This window comes from Rhopalosiphum padi, chromosome 4, assembly GCF_020882245.1.
Source record: "Rhopalosiphum padi isolate XX-2018 chromosome 4, ASM2088224v1, whole genome shotgun sequence".
In the NCBI taxonomy this organism is placed as follows: Eukaryota; Metazoa; Arthropoda; class Insecta; order Hemiptera; family Aphididae; genus Rhopalosiphum; species Rhopalosiphum padi.
The window spans coordinates 29,341,578-29,355,562 of record NC_083600.1 but is presented as its reverse complement, the minus strand read 5'-3'; the positions used below and the strand labels follow the sequence as shown (position 1 = coordinate 29,355,562).

At 33.2% G+C, this 13,985-nt stretch overlaps 1 protein-coding gene across 3 annotated transcripts in view; it reads right to left on the bottom strand.

The window, feature by feature from the left end:
* Positions 1 to 13,985, bottom strand: part of LOC132928520 (myocardin-related transcription factor A-like) — a 61,056-nt gene that overhangs the window by 32,003 nt on the left and 15,068 nt on the right. The window contains exon 1 of one of the 3 annotated variants that reach the window (XM_060993255.1): positions 6,923 to 7,701. The exons of 1 other annotated variant lie outside the window; for it this stretch is intronic. In XM_060993255.1, coding sequence (XP_060849238.1) covers positions 6,923 to 6,983 — 61 coding nt within the window. In that variant the 5' untranslated portion in view covers positions 6,984 to 7,701. Of the gene's footprint in view, positions 1 to 6,922; positions 7,702 to 13,985 lie in introns of those variants that run through there. One more of the 3 variants, XM_060993254.1, reaches the window with a different exon arrangement.

Genomic DNA, 13,985 nt, shown 5'->3' with positions numbered 1-13,985 from the left:
GTTAGTTTTATGAAAAATTGCGCATCTCAAAATAATATAACTCAACTTACGTCAACTTACAGGTTTTGTTAACCACATATACGTGTAATCTAGCGCATTTCAAAAACTCAATATAGCGTACACGTTATATGCATTGAGCTTTACTAAATGGCAAACACCACGTTAACCATATCCTAGCAAATAATTCTGCGATAGTTTTACGAGAAACATATTTTGATGCGTTGTTGCCAGTTTGTCCATCGATCTAGAATCACTTGAATTTCTTAGCCACATCCTATTGGATTTTGTACAATAATCTGTTCAATAGTTGCAAAAATCAGATGCAGTAACAACTGATTATGCGTGTATATTGTAAATAATAATATATACTATTTATTGGTTAACATTTATTTTATCAATAATTTAAATGAATCTACGCAATAATAGAATAATATGTTAAAAGTTGATGTTTGATTATTTTATACCTAATTTTGTTTTTATATTACTTATGTTTGACGCTGACTGTTTCTATCATGTTTTATGTTCAGCGACTGATAACAGTATTATTATACAACGCTGTAAATATAATGCCGTCAAACATCGCCTTAGTTCTAAGAGCACTCGCTGTGTATATGTTGACAACACATCTTACGTACTGTACTTATATCGTACCTAATGTGTATGTCAGTCTCTGAAGTAACAACGAATGAAGTCAAATTAAGGGTAGTTGAAAAATATATGGTATAAGTTAACAAAACATATAGCTAAAATTATTATAATTTATAAAAAATGTAATACAGGAATAAAAAACAAGCACGTTATTATTATTATTATGTTATATTAAATTTAAGAATAATAATACAATTAATCGTTTCCTCTAGGAAAATCTCTTGTAAAACAACTTATCGATACCTATAATAATATGGAATTATACGATGACTGTAAATTAGGCCGAACGATATGTAATTTGGTCGACCGGCCGGTTTATTGTAATTTCTTTCAATATCATATAATATTATTGTTATATGACGTGTATAATAGGTTTCGTACAAATCATTTCTTCGTCGACGCTCAGGCAATCGCGAGTTATATTGGCGGCTACGATGAATTAATCAACCGACGGCGGCGACGCGAATGTTTGCCAACAACCGTTTGATAAATTCACATTTTAAAATCGAATCAATCACACGCAATATTATTATGACATATTAATCACATATACATAATTATATATGATATATCATACGCGATACGTGTAAATCGCAGAACATATTATGGGCACCGATGATTAAGATTTTAGCAACGATTACGATGTCAACACGACGCAGTGGGGTGACACTATGTACACATATATACATTATTATTAACAGGACGGGGGATAAGTCCCCGTAAAACTTCGCTTTTTTTATGCGGTGGCGACGACGGACGACAACGCGTGCGTTGAGAATTAAACGCCTAATAAAACGCCGGGAGATGTTATTTTTATCTGCGCGCTAGCGCCGCGAGACCACTGATTCGGATTTAAAGTTGTTTTTTATTTCGTTTTTTTCTTTTTTTTACACTGGTTCTCGGCATTGATCAACGCGTTTTATAAAAGTCACGCGCGTGTGGTTTTTTTAAATTTTAATCGCTGTATGTCGGATTTGTTTTGTTCACTTTCTACCTATATCTATACGAATAATTAACTATATATTATTATAAATATGTATATATAGATGTGTATAAATAGTATAATGTGTGTGCGTATAAATATATATATATAGGAAGTGAGAGACGATAGGGTTCTATATTTTTTTTTTTACATAATTCGCAACTTTATATAAATGATATTCAGTTTAATTGTATTTATTCTTTTTCGTTTTAAAATGTTTACATGGAAAATAAAAAATAGCGGCACGCGCATAAATAATACAATCCTATACGTATTATTCACAGACAATAATATTAATGAATAAACAACAAACATAGCAATCCAAACCAATCCACCAAATTCTTTTTTTATTCTTTAAACACCCAAAACTCGTCTCGCGTAGGTATGTGCACCACATAAGTTTTATTGAACGTCTGTTCGTGATATGTATTGATAATCTTTATAAATATTTCCAAATCGCTCTTATAAAAAAATGTATTTTTAATCAAATGTTATAAATAGTAAAATATGCAATAAAGTGGTATACTCGACTTAACAGAAAAATAAAATAATTAACATTGAATCAAAATCGAAAAAAAATTACTTACTCATATACAATCGCAAAACATAATAAACCTGTACAGTACGAGACATACTTTTAGAAACTAAAACAACACATGTTTTTGAATTTAAAACAGAAATATAAAGAATTGACATACATTAAATTTTATTATAGGTGCCTACCTAATTAATTTTTATGCTTTAGAACAAATAAGTGTTTTTTAGTAATAGAATGAATTAGGTAATAAAATGCGGTTAAGACCAGGTATATTTCAAAACTACACGTCATGATAATACTACTGTATACACAATGCGGAACAACAAATTTACGCAAAGATTGAAAATAAACTGAAAAATCATGTATTATCTGTATTATGTGTATACCTATATCTACTTATTTCACAAGCAATCCATATTAATTTATAATTCCAGACATTATGTTAGTGTTAATTCTTTTTAAATATTATTTATAATATAAGTAAATGTCATAGCAAACAAAATTTTTTTTTTTTTAAAAGTTTTTTAAATTTGTTACCATTTGAATGACAACATATTATTTCGTACAAAATATTTGTTTTTATCATAAGTACTCAGATATTTCGATTAACATAAATTGTATTTCGAACGATAATTAATTATTAAATATTTATGTAAGCAGAATTAGTAATGAACTAACATTTTTCGAGAATACCCTTTAATCACGCTATACCATGCTCAATTAAACTAAAAATGTACGATGAAATTAAGAATGTATATTGTCATTCAAAAATCTAAAAACTAATAACGATAAAATATTATGAAAAATATAGTCTTTTTCAAAAACTATTGTTTGAAACGACATCAAATTGTAAGTAAAATTTTATGTTCGAAAAAGTCAAAACTTCGAAATAAAGATTGCATAGACACTTAAATTTCAGGTCCTATTAATTATTATACCCATATACAAAGTGTATCATACAAAATACATATATCATAATATACAAATCGATGGCGCCGCGGACATTGCACAATAATTTCTCACGTCGGATGTCTGTGTACCGTACTATTTAATGGCGCGGCATGCAACCTGCAGCCTACGCATTCGATCGATACGAAAAATATAATAATCAACGCGTAACATATAAATTACACGATCGTATACTACACAAGTCGACCAACTGTCAACAACAGTTCCACAGTTATCAAAATGTAATAATAATAATAGAAATTATTATTTATTATCATAGCTGCTGAGATGGCCTTAACTATTCCTACTCGCACAATCATCACCCAGTCCACCCATTAGGCTTCGCTGCAGGAGGAGCTGCACGAGTCGCGAGAGGTGTGCATGTGTGTGTGTGTGTGTGTGTGTGTGTGTGTGTGTGTGTGTGTATGTGATTGGCGTCGTCGTCACTTTATCGTCGTGACAAATTCGCATCGGCATTCGTTGGCAAACGACAATGTGGGACTCGACTATAGTCGGCGAATGCCGAACCACGGCGGCAGCGGTAAATCTGCTACCTAAACGCGACGGGCGTGCATAGCACAGCGCGTACAGAAAACTCGCGTACTCGCGCGCGTAGTACAGTATACGCACGCACGTACGCGCACGCGCAATGCCTCTCCGGGCCGCCGCGTTTGTATTATATGTATATAATATGTTTTAGAACCGAAAATAGCGTTCATTCCGCCCGGCCGCCCGGTGCCAACAAAACGCCATCGCACACAATCGCGCCGCGCTGGCGTGTGCCAATAACCACCAATATAATACGCTCTAAATAGGTCCGTCTATAACCCCATTACGACCGATGCTACGCCGCGATCACCTTGCCTCCAGGACGAACGTCAAAATAATCGCCAAACGACCCCGACCGTCACCTGTGCGCACCGTCGTCCCGCAATCGCATAAACATTATATTCTTCGCCGTGTACACACGAATACGCACTACAATAATATAATATATAGGTAGTGGGCACATATTATTATTATTTATTACTGATGGTGGTGTACGTATGCGGTATCGGTAAATAATGCCTAGAGAGAAAGAGAGAAAGATAGAGAGAGAGGGGGAGTGAGAAATATACTGCAGACAGAGTCGGGAGCAAATAAATTGTTTGGCGCGAGATTAGGTACCTACTATAATATACTCATATATTATAAGATGTACACCTGTATAAAATTTCGATTATTCTATTTTCCGAGATACTCTCATGTGTACGCCTAATAATAGTAATAATAATAATATAATATAATGCACTACGTCGCAACCATATTGTAACGTCATTGAAAATGTATCAAAGTAAAAATAATAAGTAACTAAGTATCAATTATATATATACATATACAAGTCGGTTTACAGTATCTTGATATGACTTTAAATAATATATTATTATATAGTACTCGTACTACTGACTTGTTTTATTTTAAATATATAAACAAAAATATTGGTTTTAACATAATCTATAAAAGTCGAAAGAAACAATACAATTGTACGTAGGTATTCTAAACTAAAAATGTTTTATCAATTTAAAGATTTTTATTTATTTCTAATTACTTATTATCCTAGACTTTAGATAGATACCTAATTTTAATCCCCCAAAAGAATATTTACTTCAGTGAACAGCGATAGTAGATGTGTTCCATTTGTATTATTATATCAGATATTTTATCTGTAAGCGAAGTTTAATTGTAGCAATAAATATTAATATTATACATCGTTTTCGTTCCGATCGTTATACAGTCCCGTATACGTAACGGGCCGCTTAAAATCGTCAGAATATTATGCTCTTTTTTTACCCTTCTCGTCTAAACGGAAGCCGGTCGATTAATTTTTGGAACCTATACACCGAGAGGAAACGTCCCTGTGTGTGCGTGTATACAAACGCATCTATTTATGACGCTAACTAGGTCACACGGTTCAGGTGCGTACATAAAAGACTGCCGTAGGGTTAACTCGCGTGAACAGTATACGAATAGGTATATATTATATTATATATAGTGTCATATAGTGGCGTCACGGTTGCAGCGGCGGAGCGGCGGCGGCGGCGGTCGTATTTCTAGACTCGGCCGCCCGCACCCGGTGGACCCGCTCTGTGTCAAGGACGTTGTTTAGCGACGACCGCGAAGGATAAAAAGGACGACGGCATTTCGCTCTGCAACTGCTTTTCATGCTGGAGAAAGCCACGCATATGCGACAAATAATACTACATAGGTATATATATATGTGTGTGTGCGAGCGCGCGCGTGTGTGTGTGTGTGTGTGTGTGTGTAAACGAAAAATCATACTATTATATTTTACACCCAGATTTACTATACGGATTTCGATCTACGCGGTTGTACGCTATTGAATGAAACGTCCCACTCGCGGATGCTGCTGCAGTACAATCTCCACGCAAAAGCAACAATTCATCGACGATTGATGTAGAATAAATTAACGAATGGCCACATGTACATATAACGAGTATATATATATACAATATTATATGCATGTGTTTTGTAGGTACGTTCAGACCGTCAATCCAGAATTCTGCAAGCGGCTGTGTTTTTCGTTTCGAGCGATTTATAAAAAGAACAATCGCGTTTCCGGGTTATATCATTATAATATTATAAGATATACTGCAGGATGGCGACCAGCCGGCCGACCAGCATACAGTGTCTCGTAATTACACAGAATAATCCTGCCACGCGCGTATATAGACAGTCCGAGCCAATTTGGCGACTGCATTTAATATTTCCTCTGGTCCGGAGAAAAAATAAATAAAAGTCAAGACTCAAAAAACACGGTAGAGTGGTTACATTAGTGTGTTTTCTTTGAGTTTTAAAATTAATTATTATGGTCAACGAACGTCGGCGAGTTAGTGAAATAAAAAATTATGATTCTATACATTTTTTTTTTACTACAAAATACAGAGCGATGATCGTGGTTGAGAATATTATATAAATATTGCACTCGTATATAAGTAATGGCTAAAACGATGATAATCATAGACACCGATTTATTTATTGCGAAAATAAATTATGAACAATCAAAACATTAGGACAACAAATGATTTATCAAAATGACGAAATTTCGCATCGTGAACATTATTCTCCTTATATGCTGGGATAATAAATTACATTAGTATGCATGCAATAAAGCTGCTTCTCTGACGTTGACAATTAGCATTGATCTACGAAATCTGTAATGGGATAATTACCAGTGATAAGACTCGAATAAAATAATATTATTTAGATTTGTAAAGAGTCGACTAGGCGGTTTGGCAGACGTCCTGTTTTTTTAAACCATACTGTATAAATATATATATATGTACTTACACACACATCGAAAATGTATATCTATGCGTATCGTGCGCGGATGCGACGTTTATCATTCGTAATCATCTACTGACAGGAATATTTTCTGGCGTAAACTGGCCGAAACTAATCTAGGACGAGTTTTGAAAAACTATATACACGTGATGATTCTGACGGATGTGATTAGGAGTATTAAGAATTTATCTTATGCATTGATTACCGACAAATCGTTCAATGATGGTAGACTCCACGCGCAACAGTTGGTCGGTTAGGTTAGGAAGAAAACGAAGCAACGACGGGTGCAGCTAGATTAGAAATCCACTAGTACGACTGATCTACGCCGTTAAATACGCGAACTCGTGTGCCTACATTTTATAATTTACTAGGAAGCCCTACTATATGTTTATATCGTTGTTCGAATGGTTACATAGCATATCACGTTAAATATTTATATTGTATTATATTTTGTTCAACAGTACCTTGACAGTGTTTACAACAGCATTTGGCATCTGGTACCTCTGTGCTGCTGCTGACCGGCATAATGACCCAGTGACTCTACGGGAGACGACCTCCACGCTCGCCGTTCCTCCCATAACACGTGCCCCTCGCCACCACGCGCATCACCGCCGATGACCGCCGGGACCGCCGCCGTACCTCCGCCGGTTCCGATGGCGATTATGTCGGGACGACGACAACGATAAGCCAACCCCAAGGGTTTGCGTTCATCGGCGGATGGTTTCAGGCACCCCAATGACGGGGTGAAAAGAGGTTTTGGCGACGTTAGTTTAAATAGTACACACACGACACACCGTTGCGTTACGACGCGATAAGATACGATACGATACGATACGACGACAGCGATCAATTTTCGTGTGATCAACAAAATATTATCAGAATATTATTGTTCAACTATTTACGCGTGTGTATTATACCTACGTGTATAACAGTACGAGCGAAAAAATCGAAAAATTCGAATACGTTTTTTCCTGGCTACGAATCATGAAGACCAAAACTTGTTATCGGCTTCTTTTTGTGCGTGCGTGTGTGTACCTATTGTGGTTGAGTGTTTCTATATGCAAGTATGCCCGTTTTGTCATGTAATTGTATGTGCGATCGTTCGTCAGAAAATAAAAAACTGTTTACATCGGTTTTGCACTGTACGCGGGGTAGGCTGGCGTTTCGGCGTCTGCGGGCCGTATGCGTTATAGTAACGTGGTCCCGGGGACGTCGAGCACGCTCGGCATCAGTCGGACGCGGAATTCCTTGGCACCCGTCCAAGATCCCCCGTGTGCGTGTGACTCACGGACGACGGGTCCCGACTAAGAATCCGCGGTCACACCCCCCTAAACGTCAGTATACGACCCTCTTCCGGATGTATAAATACGTGTACGAAATATGCCTACATAGACAATAATATTATACTATACGACCACGCGATTTCCGGGTCATCTATTGACAAATAATATAACAAATATAATTGCCAATTTACGCTTATTATAATATAATATATGTATACACCTAACTATTCCAAAATCTTGATAGTATTAAAAAAATTGTCTATTATGTTTTCATTGTTAGTGGTAAAAAACCCACAAAAATACCACCCCCATAAATAACTGTAGGATAAATCAATGTCACATTGTCACCCATACATACAATATTATGTATTACCAGAACAAGATTAATGTTATTAGAGAGACATGCATACATTCATACTTGAAGTCAAAGGAAACCCCTCGTCGATTTTAAAATTGTAAGCACATATTTTTAATGTAATATATCACCATGATTATAATTATTATATTTTACACGATATAATTTCTAACTAAAAATATTTTTAAGAATATTAATTAATCAACCAACATTATTATTTGTCTTAATTAGTACAATTTTGTGTATTTATTACATTATCGACTTCCTAAATTTTTCATATGATCAAACAATATAAAACAATGTAATAATAGATACAATAATAATTTATTCAAGATAAAATCGAAGTAACAAGAATAATAATGAAAACCATTATTATTTATTTAATTTTAAAAATCAGTATTATTTTTTTCTTGGTTATAATTATTTCCTACATCACGTATTTATCTCCCCTTTAATACAAGTCTGTGAATCATAAGAAAAATAATAATGTTATTATCATTATGACATTATCTTTATGGTACCTTTATATTTAATATATAAATGCATTATGTAAGTACAGCATACAAATATTCATGTGTTCGCGGGCGACTAGGAATTTATAATTAATCTCGTGAAAATATGCAGCTAGACCCTAGAGAAGATCTATATTTAGAACTCGATGCGAACCCCGGCGGATTTATGGCCCAGTGTGGGCAGCAGCCCGTTAACGATGCACTTTTTCGCACTTTTACCCATGCGTCGGGGTCAAAGATAAGCTGCATACGCACGGAGGAGTAGTGAAAACCCGCAGCCATCAACAAACTCAACGGACCGGGAACGTGCAAAGCCAGAGCCCAAGGGCGCCACGTTATAAAATTCGCTATATCAATATTGAAAACGATAGATGTGCGAGCTATAAAAAAATGCCACCGACGCGAGACTAACCCAATTATATTATGCTGCATACATTTGAACGGGGGAGGGGAAAGGGATGAGGTGTTTGTGTTTATTTACCAATGCTGCACCACGGTATTATACTCGCTGCTAAGTCTCGATTATGTTTAATTAAAATTGCATTCTTGGCGCCGTATTACTCTTGCAGCAGACACTTCATCGAGTGTATAGCAACGGTATACATACTTAACAATTATATTAATGCGCATTATTCTATACGTGTATAATTAAAACAGAGATAGAAAATATGTTTATATTGATATTTTTAACATTATTGGTACGATACAATATTGTTACTGTTTCATTAAGACCTGATAACATCATAATAGGCATTTACATTATACATATATATAATATCAACTGTCGATCTATAATAAAACACCAACGCACGTATATAAATTATAAAAAAATGTTTTTGTCCTTCAGACTTTACTTATACCTGCAGGCCTTATCGATTCAAAATAAAATAAACAAGATTTATGTGTACATAAAAACACTAGCAATAATACACCAATTTGCAGACTACACATAAAATAAAAACATACCTACTGCTATAGCGTTTACGAAATATGCGATTTAATAAACATTGGTAGGCAGTTATTGTAAATAACTAGAATATTTCAAACAGAATCTAAGATACATGTTTATTATACAACAAAATTCCAGAAAAATACTGTTGCATGAAATAACTGAAGCACTAAAAATTATATTTTCTTCTTTCGTTACTATTTAAATTTGATTTTGTCATCCTTAAAACCCTTATAATTTAATAACTAATCAAATTAATTCACGGTCCAAGCAGATACACATATCATATAATCAGATCTATATTTTGAATCCAAAGCATAAGCTTCTACTTAGTAGTTAATAATTACAGAAATATATTAACATTTATTTATTAACTTAAGAAATACTGCAATAGTTTTGTTATTTGTTGTTTAACATTTAAAACTCATTTTTAACGTTCATAAAATATATATTTGACGACATTGAATGAACAAAAATAAATTTATAGCATACAGAAGATTGAAATTGTTAAATATGTCCAATAAACTTGTGCAAAAAAATGTTAAACGACCAAATTAATTTCCTTAGAAAGTAATTATTTTCACTATAACAATATGTTAAGATTTTAAGAATTCCTGGCACAATATCATGTAACTTAAAGTGATAGCAGACTTACTTAACTAAACAATTTATGTAAACATTATATAGTATGAAAACTGTTGTTGGCAAATAAATGATCATAATTATTATAATTTCAACACATGAAGTGTTTTACAGTTTTATAAGGTGGAAGGGGAGAAAACGATTGGAAATTTTTTATTTAATTTATTACAAAATAACATTACAATGTAAGAAAGTTTTCATGAGTATTTTCAACTTAATTCAAAGTGAATTTTTATAAATAATAAAAAATATTATTATAACTTATATATATTCAACATTTTTAAACAGTTAAATACTAATACGATATTGTAATAAATAGGATTTTTAAATATAAATTGGCTAAAGAAAAACAGCTAAAAATGAAAACTGTAAAATGTACCTCCAAGACATTTACTACTCAACGAGTCATACAAGTAATAATCTAAATTTCGATCTTCCAAATAGCACAATGTAAGATCTATAAAATTAGGTACTAATATAATTAAGTATAAAAACAAGAAATATACTCAAAATAAGCAATGATTACATTGGCTACACTTCAATTGTAAATCATTCAGATTGTAAAAAAAAGCAGTTTATTGTTAATATACCAACGCGATAAAACAGCGTAAATTGCTAACTTGGAGTACAATAAAAATATGTTAATACAACAAGGTAAAAATCCATCGAAAAAATACATAAATAAATAAATATACATTATTTTTATACCAAAAACTAATTTTATAAATGTCCACCATCAAGAGCTTATACCAAAATTAAAAATACGCATTTTGTTTAATTATTAAAGTAAATGCCAACAATATTATTATGAAGGAGGGGAGAGGGATGAGATATATACATGATCTAAACTCTCATACATACCTACATTAATTATATGCTCTTTCCAAACGAAGACGCATAATATTTCAATGTAAACCATCGACATTTTAACTTTGCTAAACTAAATGGACTACTACAGAAATGATTTCCCACAAAACTCTGATCAAACTTCAAACACCGTATTTGCATTAAATATCACCAAGTATATAATATGCGTGAATAATCTGCATTGCAGCAAACAGGAAGAAGGACGCATGGGCGCGCGAATCATCGTGGGCGCCGTCGGTATAAGAATGGATCGGACCAGCTGATCAACAGGTTTATACGGCTATTTCGCGATTTCGAATGAGTATATACATATTAAATACAAGAAAGAGAAAAACAGTATACTTGTTCGCCAAAGCGAAAATATATTTTTATTTTTTGTTTTAATCCAGGTGGGCGACTCCAATGGGCGTAATAATGCAATAATATCCGAATTACGAAGACAAAATAAGAACAGAAAGACGCCCACTGCACTTGAAATACACAGTGTTTTTATTTTGTCAAATCTATAAATTAAAACAAAAAATGCTGCCAACTGACCATTAGACTTTCGTGTACATATTAATTTTTTATATTCAGAGTAAGTCATTTTGAACAACAATCATTACTGTATTATTCCTTGCATGTGAAAAAAAACGTAAAAAGCTGTAATCGCCATAATTTTCTGTTATTTTATTATTGCAAATATACCCACCTACCACGTTCCTCCTTAAGACAAAAACTATTGACTTTGGTCTTAGAATCTAGATACTAACCAAAGTTAACTAAATTAATTTTATATACAAAAGTAAACGTCAATTATGGAAGTTTACTAAAACTACATTAAAATCGTAGAAACTGTGAGCCAAATGTATAAGCTAGTATTCACATTCTGAAAAATATTTTTTTTTAAGTTAACAAACCAACTAAATATTTTTAAATATTGCAAATAAGAAAAAAATTTACAAATATTGCCAAATAAAAAAACAATTTAACTTTAACCGGTAATACAATGTTACTATGAAACTAAAAATGAATAGGCTATTATTACTAAATGTATGTTCATAATGCATCATATAGGTATAATTTATTGTTTATATACGAAGTATTAAGTATTTATACGTGTACCAAAATTTAAAAATTATCAATGACATTTAATATGAAATTTTTTAATATTTAAAATATTAATGTCCATTGTGTATCGTTTTTATGTCTAAAAAGCAATTAAATATATACGTTATTTTCATCAATCACTCATTACGTACTAAAAATCAACTATTACTTTAATCATTACTTATGAACTATTGTTTTCAATAATTTCCATTATCAATACCTAAATAATAAAAAAAAGTTCGAATGAGAAGTGTTAACTCATGTTGGAGTGTATGTATGCAAAAATTCTAAAAATAAAGAGTTTCATGAATCTGTAAAAGTTGTAACGAGTGACAAGGAAACTACAATACAACATACGTAGGTACATTACGTATAAGTTAAATATTATACTACATATAATATAATATAATATAATATAATATAATGCACGTCAAATAAGATTTTGTTTGTTAACTATCAATATTTCACTTACTAAAAAACACATTAGCATTATTTTAATGTATCAGAGTTAAAATTAAAATACTAAACATATTTTTGGCAATTTGTTGTTTCGATTTAATAGACTTGGTAAAAACATACTAGTTATATAATGCAATGCAAGAAAAGTGCAATTTTTGACGTAATATACATGATTAAACAATATATTCTATGCTCAACCGTCTACACTCAGCAGTATGAACCCAACAATACGAATTAGGAGCTTATTGGGGCAATGTTCCAACATTCAAGTGTTCTTGAGGACCGCCGATGATGATCACGATGGGACATATTTTAATGGTCATGACCCTCGTTGTCACTATGACTGGGGGAAACAAATAAATAAAAAATAATACTAGTCTTCTCAAGCTCTACAGACACCACGTAGCCGCGTGGAACTAAACTGAAAACGGTCCATAACTTATGCAGAATCGCTCGGGCAACCGGCCGATCATTCTGTACCATTATAATAATATACAATATAATATACTACCCATAGCGGAAAAATGTGAAACGAGAAAATTAAAGAAAGAACGATTTTTTCAACGAGATTTTACATAATCATACTGACGATGGGATGGCATTCGGACGTTGTTTGTGACAACACATATGCACAACAAATTACTGTGCATTTACGGTCTATTCGCCCACATAAATTGGCACATGTAACGGAAATTTTTTTTTCTTTCTTCACCGCCAAAAAAACACGACCCGGCAACAGCGATTATTGCGATTTTTTATTTTTGAAACTAGCAACACATACACAAACACACACACACACACACACACACACATTCATCTAAAACAACAGTTCCAGACGCCTCCGGACAACAACAGACCATCGGACACGGGATAAAACGAGCTGGGTGACCGCGTACTGTGGAGACACAACAAAACTTTTCACGCGACTACATAATAATAATATAATGTTTCCCCCTACCCAATGAGTTCTCTTGCTATACCACGAAAACGTCTCTCATCGTTTAGGTCGGACCCACGCGATTATTCCGGCTTTTCATCGCGACGGGTATATAAGAACACACGCACACAATAATAGATGGTAATTCGTTCTCGCAAAGTCCGTAGATCAATAAATAAACACACACATTGTATACCCACGGCCGTTGATGGTTTGACGACTTTATAATTTTGTGACTCGAGTATAATATGTGCATGTATTATATAATATTTTATACCTAACCTATAAAATATAGATATATAAACACAAATAATATGCATGTGCATATGTGACATTATGTCATTATACATTATACTATTCTGTCCACTGGTATATTTCGTGGTCGTTTCCACGTTCAATTAAAGAGCTCTCAAACAATGACATTTACTTTTTCA